This window comes from Cyrtonyx montezumae, unplaced genomic scaffold (genome assembly GCF_038088225.1).
Source record: "Cyrtonyx montezumae isolate F1298 unplaced genomic scaffold, pur_monq_1.0 scaffold_3, whole genome shotgun sequence".
Lineage (NCBI taxonomy): Eukaryota > Metazoa > Chordata > Aves > Galliformes > Odontophoridae > Cyrtonyx > Cyrtonyx montezumae.
The window spans coordinates 39111018-39121160 of record NW_027072034.1 but is presented as its reverse complement, the minus strand read 5'-3'; the positions used below and the strand labels follow the sequence as shown (position 1 = coordinate 39121160).

Below are 10143 nucleotides of genomic sequence, written 5' to 3'. Positions count from 1 at the left end.
ACTTGTGGAAATATTAATTAAATATGCAAGGTCAAAAAAATATCTGTAAATCTATGACTATTTTTACTCTCTCATATTTCAGGCAGCTTGAAACTGAAATGAAAACAGCCTATGGGGAGAAAACAAATAGAGAGAGCAAAAGAAATCTGAAAAAAAAAAAAACAAAAAAAAACCTTATTCCCCTTGGAGAAATGGCAGTAAAGAGGAAAAAGGAATACTCTCATCTGAAATATCAGAAATGACTGATGATAAATGAAATGAAAACAAGAATATATGGTATGCATTAAGGAGTTAGGAATAAGTGGAAGAATTTGTAGCATCTGACAAATTTAATTTTGAAATTAGCAAAATTCTATTCTTCATATTAGACTCTTCAGTCCACCACAGGGGCAAACAGCAGTCAGAAAGCTGGAGTTTAGAAAATGCTTGTGAGAGGAATTTCATCAACCAAGTACCTGCAAAAAAAGAACTGATGATTTAATGGTCTCTCTCAACACAATGTTTCAAGTTTATTGAAACAATTTTCCCTTATCTGTGTGGAGAATTTCTGTTTGTTTTACTTTATCTCAGGAGTTTTACTTTTTCATTTTAATGGATACCAGTGATGAGTCAGAATTCTGGTGTTGAGATAGAATATCTGTACTAGTGTCCTGAATTACTTTCCTTCTTCTCAAGTTCTTGGTTACTTCTTCACAGAGCAATTTCAAAGTAAAAAAAAAAAGACTTTCAACTACATTTTAAAATACAAGAGCTTTTGGGAAATTTGTTTGCAATAGAATCTTCACCCATTTAAATATAGATGAAGTAGACAAATAATTGGATAGTAGTGTCAAAATTCAAAGGTTACTATTAGGTCACTTAACCTGATTTGACAAATTATATTTGTACTTTCTATATCAAGAGATATTGTTCTTTAACTTTTATATTTATAGTTAGCATATGAAGGTGTGTTGTTGGGTTTGGTTTTTTTTCGTCACATCATTTTTGCAATTAACAATCTGATTCACTGTCACATTATAGAAATGCCATTTGTCAGATCAAAGTACTCAGTAAAATATTACAGCTCCATAAAACCTTTGCATGTCCTTATGGAGTCCCAGTTTTGTTTTTGCTGCTGTTTGCATCTTTTCTGTATTTATTTATTGGAATTTAATTTGTTTTTCCTGTTCGTGTTTACTGGCAGTCATACTGTACTATTTATTTTTCTTTCCATCAGTTCCAAAGATAAAAACTGTGGCTACTCACAAGGGCACCAGAAGTAAGGCAGGAAGTATAAGCACATACATACTGAGTAGTTAAAAAAAATGTATTTGAGAATTAAAGCAATTCTTTGAATGGTTTCTTAATAGTTTTACTAAAATGATTTTTCAAATGAATATTTAGCTATTATTCTGAAAGCCTGAAGATATTCCTAGACTGAGAGCATAATTACTTGCATGAGTTCCATAAACTTTACTTCGTTCAATTTTTGTTTATTAAGCTATTAAGTCCATATACTATCTAATCCATTTTGTTTGCTTTAGTCTGATACCAATTAAACTTTCAAAGTTTTAAATTGTCTCAAGTTTAAAACTTATATTTTGTGCTTGTATACAGAAAATTCAGATACATCACTATTAAGAGCTTGCTTACATTAAAAATAAAATCTTCTTCAGAATGTTCTACTAATTCCCAGCTGAGAGTGTAAGCAGGTAATTTTTTCTCTGACTTTGTGCCATAAGAACTTGGTCAAGTATTGTCACGCTCCAATATAAAGGAGGGAGACGAGGTTCTTTATATGTATATGTATACCCGAGGGCGAGATTAAGACACAACGGGTCAAATGTTAGCCCAACCAGTTTATTACAAATACTAGTTGCTTAGGGATATGGGGAAGGGAAGGTGTGCGATAGAAAAGAGATGAAAAGCAAGGAGACTTGGCAGAAAGCAAGAGAGATATAATCACCACCATGGATCCAGCGAGGTTCGTAGTAGGTCCGTTGATCTCAGGAACCTGTCAGGTCACCGCGGGGGATGGGAGATGGCAGCAAGCAGGCCTCAGGGTCCGTCCTAAGTCTCTTCGGGAGTTCTCCTCAAAGATTTCTTCTTTGGGAGTTCTTCTCCCAAGTTCTTTTCTGAAAATTCTTCTCCCAAAATCCGTAGTTCAGTGAAGGCCTTTTATCCCCCATTTCACAGGAGTTTTTTTTGTGTAACATGTCTGGCCCAACAGATAAGCCAGGAGCGGATGTTGCCTTCATTGCCATGCAGGCGCATTGATTTGTGGTGGTCAGCTTCTCCAAGCCGTACCCCCACGGAGAAAACTATTTGCACCCATTCCTGCTTATCTTTACAACCGTAAGCAGAGACAATGAGACACCATGACACCCCTCCAGATAACCAGCAGTTAATCAGTCAGAGTCTTATCACCAGAAGAGGCCTAACAAAGCAAGCTTTGAGACAAACGAAAGGAAAAACAGTTTCTGTCTTTTACACCACCCGGTGGCTCAAAGATTGCTTGAAACTGATGCGCAAACATCTGTCCACGGTGGTGAAGGAGAGGAAAAAGAAAACAAAAAACAAGCATAAGGGAAAAGAGGGAAGGAAGTAATGGGGAGTTAAATGTTACAAAATTGCTATAATAGATTTCTTGGGCTTAGTTACAAATGTTGCTCTGATCTGTTGGACTTGACCATCGTCAGTTGAGGCAGTTACAATGTGCATTGAAGATACAACATGTTGAATAAGTTGAACAAAACAGGGAATCATGCAAGGAATAAACAGAAGCGTTGCAATCACACACAGTAGATAAAATAGAATACGTTTCACCCATGGGCCACCCGGAAGCCAGGGAAAAAGATCAGAGTCTAGACCCTTCCAGGTTTGAACGGGAACGTGGGCTATTTTCCGTATACCCTGGGCAATTTGTTTAACAACCTTTCCATTATCATCAATCTTTAGACAACAATTGGAGTCGTTCAGTTTGCCACAAACACCCCCTTCTTCAGCAAGTAAGTAATCAAGGACCATGCGGTGTTGGAGTATTGCTGTTCTCATTTGTGTGGCTTGATCTGCAAGGAGGTCAAGGGCGTAGGCTGTTTCATTAGTAATGATTTCAAGGACTGCTTGTAATCTAATAATACGGTTAAGATTATAGATGGGTTCTCGAGCACCATTAATCACTTCATTGGGATTCCAGGTAGCTGGCCCATAGTGTTTAATTATTCGCTGAGGAGGCCAATCATCTTTACCCCAAGTCTGGCCACTACCACTTGTTAAGGAAGTGTCAATAGACCTTCGTTGTCGTTTGAGATCGTCATATACCTTGATACCTAATTCATTGCCCTCATCCCCTGGGAGTAGAAAAAATAGTGGACGGATTACCCCCACATAACATACCCCCGTCCAGTTTGCCGGTAGTTGCTTGTATGCATGATAGCCACAAATCCAATAATGTCCTTTTAGGGCCACAGATCCACTTTCAAAAGGCCCATCCCATTCATCTGCCAGTTTATTTACATGTTCCTTCGCTTGAAAGTATGTGGTGTTAAGAGGTCCAAAAGGATGTCCAGCCACATTACAGTTCCAGCCATGACCAGTATCACTCTCATTCCTGCACCACTTACACTTCCAAGCTCCAGCATCAGGTTTCCAGGTGCATTTCATACCTCCAGCTTCAGCAAACAATGTGTTGTTGGTGGAAGACCAAAAGTGAGTGAACCCTTGTCCCCTCCCCGACTGATTGTACCACCCCCACTGATATAAAATGCGGCTAGCCCATCGGGATCCCATTTCATAAGCCATTTTACGATAAACCCAAGTGCAGTTGCTTGTCCCGACATAGGTTCCACCTGGCTGAGTACGATTCAGGCAATAAATTCCCATAGAGGGATACTGGATTGGCCATGGAGTTGTATCCTTAACTTCCCAGTGGGTAGTGTGGTTAACTGTGCTGTAGTTGCTTGCCAGCCACTTAGGGGCAATAGGAGTTGAAACCCAAGGCCAAGTTTCAAGTCCCATGGGTCCTCCACAGACCCAGCAGTTAGTCAGGTTATAAACATTTGCTACTCGCTCAGCCAGCTGGAGAAAGGAGTTTTTAATACCACCCCCCCCATCCCCAAAGTTTTGGGGATGGTAGCTAATTATTATAGGAGCTACAGCACATACTACACCCCAAAATAATAAAAATGACTTTTTATCCGAATGTTGCAATGGAAATCACCAAAACATCAATAATTAAATTCTGTTATTGTTCTTCCTGTGCTCAGTCAAGGTCCATCGGAGATCTTCTGAAAAATAAAACAAGACATCGGCTTGCCCTATAGGGCCTTGTTAACATGGTTAAAATGAGGGAATAATCCAGCGAGTGTTAATTTTATATTCCTTCTCCCGAGCATCCTTAGCTTTCCAAGCATATTTGTTAAGAGGTTCTGTCAGGGTTAGGGGAACTGTCCCCACATTAGGCAAATCAACTAACACAGGCTGGCCAGGAAGATAAGAGGTTTCCCCTAGCTTATTTGCATCCGGCTCAAGAGTAATAGGCAGGAGTGGTGGGGCCTTGGGACAGAAGGCGTTAAACCGAGGGCAGCCATTAACCCCCCACCGATCATTAACCCTTCTGACTGCATCAGAAGTGCGGGTAGTCCAATTTGATTTTTCCGGTTTCAGAAATTTCTTAAGGAGTCCATTGGATCGTTCCACAATGCCATTAGCTTGGGGGTAATAGGGAGTGTGAAAGATCCAACAAATGCCTTCCTCTCTGGCCCATTCTTGCACGACCCCTGCAGTGAAATGGGAGCCGTTGTCTGACTGAATGGAACTGGGTTTTGGCAGAATGCTAAACCATTTCTTTAAAGCCTTTACAGTATTCTCCCCTGTTGCTCGAGGGAAGGATTCAGCTTGTAATAGTCCAGAGACTATCTCCACCCCTACTAATACATACTGTTTGTTTTCAGATTTTCGGAAGGGGCCAATGTAATCAATTTGCCATGTCTCCCACATGTGTTTTCCTTCCCTTAAATGGAGAGGGGTATCTTGCAAGGGGTGTCTGTCCAAACGAGTACGGCATAGTTCACAGGCAGAAATGCAAGTGCGGCAGTGTTCCCTGGTAACAGGCCAGCCACGAGCTTGAGCTTCACGATACAAATCAAAAGCCCCACTATGTCCTCTTTTTACATGTAACCATTCAATAAGTCTCTCCCAGTTATCATTTCCTGGTTCTTCCTGTCGTAATGGAGCAATCCTGGCTAGTTCATCTGCTCTATTGTTCCACTGACTTGCAGGGCCCCCATCTCTTTGGTGGGATGCTACCCATGCAACTGAAAATTGTCCTGTTTTGGCAATAGCAAGAATCTCCTGCCACTTGTCTTTCTGCCAGACTGGGACATGATTAACTTCCCAATCATTTTGCTCCCAGAAAGGAAGCCATTCTGTACAACCTTTGAAGACAGCATATGAATCAGTGTAAATATGCACACGAACAGTGGACTGTGATTCATGCTGGAATACACTCCATACTGCTACCAATTCCCCAACCTGAGCACTACCTTCCCCTTCAGTGATAATAGTGAAATTAGTTCCTATCTGTAAGGCTACAGCACGATATTTCCATACTTTTCCCTCACGTTTGGCAGAGGCATCTGTAAACCAAACATTCTGCACCTCATCTGAGTATGGGGGGGCGGTCTGGATAACAGAGGGAAGATCAGTATCAGTGCTCGAGAGAATATCATCCTGGATAGCAAGTGTTTTTGGAGTTCCTTCTGTTACTGTAAAGATATTACAGTAGTACTCAATTTGAGCATACCACTTTCGGACAGAAGCACGCTGTGCTACCCCCTCAGGAGGAGGGGTGCCAGATATTACGGACTTGATAACCTTGAATGGGCCTCTCAGTATTATAGGCTGCTGTCGAATAGTCCTCTCAGCTTCTCGCAGAGCTAGGCTGACAACAAACAGCCCCTTTTCCAGCTGAGAGTATCGTTTCTCTGCATCCTTAAAGCTGCGAGAATAGAATCCAATAGGTCTAATAGGACCTTCTGGACCCTTTTGCCAGAGATGAATAGACAATCCTGAGTGAGCAAATCCCCATTCTATTTGCACTGGGTCAGAGGGGTGGATAGGACCTAAGGACTGGTAGGTGATAGCTTCAAAAATTAGAAGCTGCAAGGCTTCTTCCTGAACTGACGTCCATTCCCATGACGCTCCCTTCCGTAATAAGTCATACAACGGACGGGCAATAATAGAAAAGTCAGGGATATGTTTTCTCCAAAATACTAAAAGCCCAAGAACATGCTGTAATTCCCTTTTATTCTCTGGCACTTTAAGTTGATCTAAGGCTGAGAGGGTATCCTGTGGAATGCAGGCCATACCACCCTTCCACCAGATACCCAAGAATTTTACTTCAGCAGCTGGAGACTGAATTTTATCTGGGGGAATAGTCAAACCCAGTCCTTCTAAGTGCTTAATTATTTTGTCATGCATTGTTTTTACTGTTATCAGCTGGTCTCCTCCTATGAGGATATCATCGATGTATTGATAAATCTTAACTCCTTCTTCCAGGGGAATCTGTTCAAGCTCTTGTGCCAGTGCATGGTGAGCCAAGGTCGGAGAATGTTTATACCCCTGAGGGAGGCGGGTAAAAGTATACTGCTGCCCCTCCCATGTAAAAGCAAAACGGAGCTGGTCATCGGGATGCAGGGGGACCATAAAAAACATGTCCTTAACATCAATAGTGGCCATAATAGGATGAGCTTGCTCTTGGATGGCTGCTATCAACTCAGAAATGTTAGGTACAGCTGCAGTTAGCGGTCCTGTGTTAGCATTTAGCTTGCGATAATCAACAGTCAACCTCCATTTACCATTTGGTTTTCTAACGGGCCACACTGGAGAGTTAAATGGGGAGTGAGTGGATATCACAACTCCCTGCTCCTTTAATTCTGCCAACACTGGGCTAATACCACTCCGTGCCCCTAGGGGTAAAGGATAAGGTTTCACAGAGGTCAAATGGGAGGGGGGGAGCCTAGGCGCCACTTGAAACAGGCGAATATTTAGAGTGGGAGTGCCAAACATCCAACTCCCTCCCTGGTCATCTGTCCAGCTTTTACCCTTCAAAATATCTAATCCTAACAAATTAAGGGGATATTTCCCCACAACCATGGAGATTTCTTGCGCTACTTCCTCTCCAGGCAAACGCAATCTCACTGTTGCCATGGCCTGAGAGTGCACACCCCCCAAGGCATCTGCTACAAATATTTTCCTACGAGAAAGTGTCACACCAGCACGGTAAGCATCCTCTGTTTTAATAGCAGAGATCTGTGCTCCTGTATCTACCAGAAATGTCAGTGGAACCAGTTTAGGTTCAACAACGCATGTGATTAACAGATCGTTTCCTTTAGTTGTGAGCTTTCTAATGTGCATCCACCCTTCACCCCCCCGCTCACTTAAGAGGGGCGAAGGCATTAGTTTCCCTGTTCTCCTGCTGCCTGTGCAGATTCCAAAGGAGGGGCACTTGGAAGTGAAATGTCGCTTCTCCCAGGTTTTTGTTTTGGCCATCCATTAACTAGCTTTTCTAACCTATCTGTAGATAATCCGTCCATTAATCCTCGTGGGATACCCTCCTGACAGCCCAGTGCCCAAAGACTATTACGTTTGTTATCTATATTTCGCCCACTAGGTTTCACGGAAGATGAGACCCTATTAGGTCCGCTGTGCTCCATATGGGATAGAGGAGGTGTCGAACTGGCCACTGTGCGCCTCATTCCCCTTGTCTCAGTTTTACTGGAGGAAGAAGTCACTGGTCCATATTTTCTCCCATAGTTGATTAATTCTTGGGCAACCTCCCCCCACGTCCATACTTTATATCCTGACTGCTGATGGTTAGAGGCTGCAGCACCTTCTAACGCTGCCTGAATTCTTTCTCCCTGAGGCATAGCCTGTATTTTTCCTTGTAGTTGTATACCTATAGGTTTTAATGATTCAGGAAGCCCCCTGATAAGAGGGGTCATTCTCTCAGGATCAACAGGCATCATCATAGGGGATTCATGGTGTGGCTGCAGCTTTCTATCATACATCATTTGCAGACAAGCAGCCTTTTGAACACTTTCTACTAACTGATCAACTGTCCCAGTAATGGCAAGGGGGTCTCCCCTTTCTAAAGGGTTAAGACCACCTGCCCAATAGGCAGCTCTCTGTGTGAGGGACCAGGGAGCACGATTGTTACCAGTAGTTAAAAATACTCCTGGTCCCCAATAACCTTCAGCCTCCTTTTCGGTTAGGAGTATCTGGTCTCCACCCGTGAGGCTGACCCTCCATACGTACTCTGTTTCTGATTCTTTAGGAGAGCGGCCAAAATCTCTTTTCAATTTTGCTAGCTCAGTAGCAGAAAAAGGGGTTTCTTTAATGTTCATTTGAGGATCTAAATCCTCACCGTTATCGTATGAATACTCAGTTTTTATTAACGGACGCAACCGAGCTGGGGGAACTTCTAATTTGTCAATATTTGCCTTTATACCTTGCAATTCTTCCCTTGGATAAGTTTTCTCTTGAGGGGTACTAGTATCACTAGCATCCTTACCCGTTAACACTTCCCTTAAGACCATTTGCAACAGATCAGAATTATGTTTTTCCCTTTCTAACTGCTTCTCTAGGTTTGCAATTTGATTTTGCAGAGATTTTATCAGCTCCTGACTTACTTTAACTGATTCCTGCAGTGCTTGTAAAGCTTCACTCTCTGCTTTAAGCTGCTGGTCGCGGAATTCTATGGCTGCAACCAGAGCCGAACCCAATACCGCACAAATAAATGCCTTTCCTTTTCCAGCTCGGGTACGAGCATTCTTTTGCAAAACACTAATACGGTCAGAGACGCTCTGCACGTTATACCAGTTCTGCCGTGCCCACTCTACCCCTGTTAATGAGGGTCTGGCACCGTGCTTTTCTAAAAGGTCAAATAATACATCTTCACCTTTCATTGTGACTACACTGTCATTCATTTTTCAATGTGCAGAAAAATCTACACGGAGAAAGAGAGAGGGAACAGTATCCAAAACTTCGAGTCAAACAAATGCAATTGCTCAAATCACTCCTCTGTTTACTGAGAGGAGCATGCAAAAGTCAAAGAAGATCAAAGAAAATGCAAATACGTAAATCGCTTCTCACTTCCCTGTGAAACCACACAGAGAACAAAAAAAAAAAAAAAACCTTCAAACCCCACACCTAAGTTAGGAGGAACCCGTACATTTCGAGAATGCACAATAATCTTCACGGGACTCAAAATTACTTAATAGGTTCCCGAGAGGCATACACACAAACAGTTCCAAAGACACAATTAAGTTTCAATATGCGGAGTGATTCTTCCTGGAGAGGTACACACGTCTAAATTATCACAATTATCACTCCTTACAACTCCAGGAGGCACACACGGGAAAAAAGCTCAAATTTCACACTTAAAACTCAATATGCGGAGTGATTCTTTCTGGAGAGGCACTCACATCTAGATTATCAAAACTATCACTCCGGGCAACTCCAGAAGGTACACACATCAACTATACCTGGAAGGACAACACTCTCACTGTCGGGTATCCTGCCGACTACGCCATTAAAATGTCACGCTCCAATATAAAGGAGGGAGACGAGGTTCTTTATATGTATATGTATACCCGAGGGCGAGATTAAGACACAACGGGTCAAATGTTAGCCCAACCAGTTTATTACAAATACTAGTTGCTTAGGGATATGGGGAAGGGAAGGTGTGCGATAGAAAAGAGATGAAAAGCAAGGAGACTTGGCAGAAAGCAAGAGAGATATAATCACCACCATGGATCCAGCGAGGTTCGTAGTAGGTCCGTTGATCTCAGGAACCTGTCAGGTCACCGCGGGGGATGGGAGATGGCAGCAAGCAGGCCTCAGGGTCCGTCCTAAGTCTCTTCGGGAGTTCTCCTCAAAGATTTCTTCTTTGGGAGTTCTTCTCCCAAGTTCTTTTCTGAAAATTCTTCTCCCAAAATCCGTAGTTCAGTGAAGGCCTTTTATCCCCCATTTCACAGGAGTTTTTTTTGTGTAACATGTCTGGCCCAACAGATAAGCCAGGAGCGGATGTTGCCTTCATTGCCATGCAGGCGCATTGATTTGTGGTGGTCAGCTTCTCCAAGCCGTACCCCCACGGAGAAAACT

At 42.6% G+C, this 10143-nt stretch overlaps 1 protein-coding gene across 1 annotated transcript; it reads right to left on the bottom strand.

Annotated features, from left to right (window-relative positions):
- Positions 1–7436: 7436 nt before the first annotated feature.
- Positions 7437–8966, bottom strand: LOC136051372 (uncharacterized). The gene has a single exon (XM_065740782.1). It carries the CDS (start codon positions 8964–8966, stop codon positions 7437–7439), a length of 1530 nt encoding a protein of 509 aa, XP_065596854.1.
- Positions 8967–10143: the final 1177 nt, after the last annotated feature.

What these genes read in the sequence shown, in the direction of transcription:
- LOC136051372 (XM_065740782.1), bottom strand. Translation starts at nt 8,966, where the DNA reads ATGAATGACAGTGTAGTCACAATGAAAGGTGAAGATGTATTATTTGAC.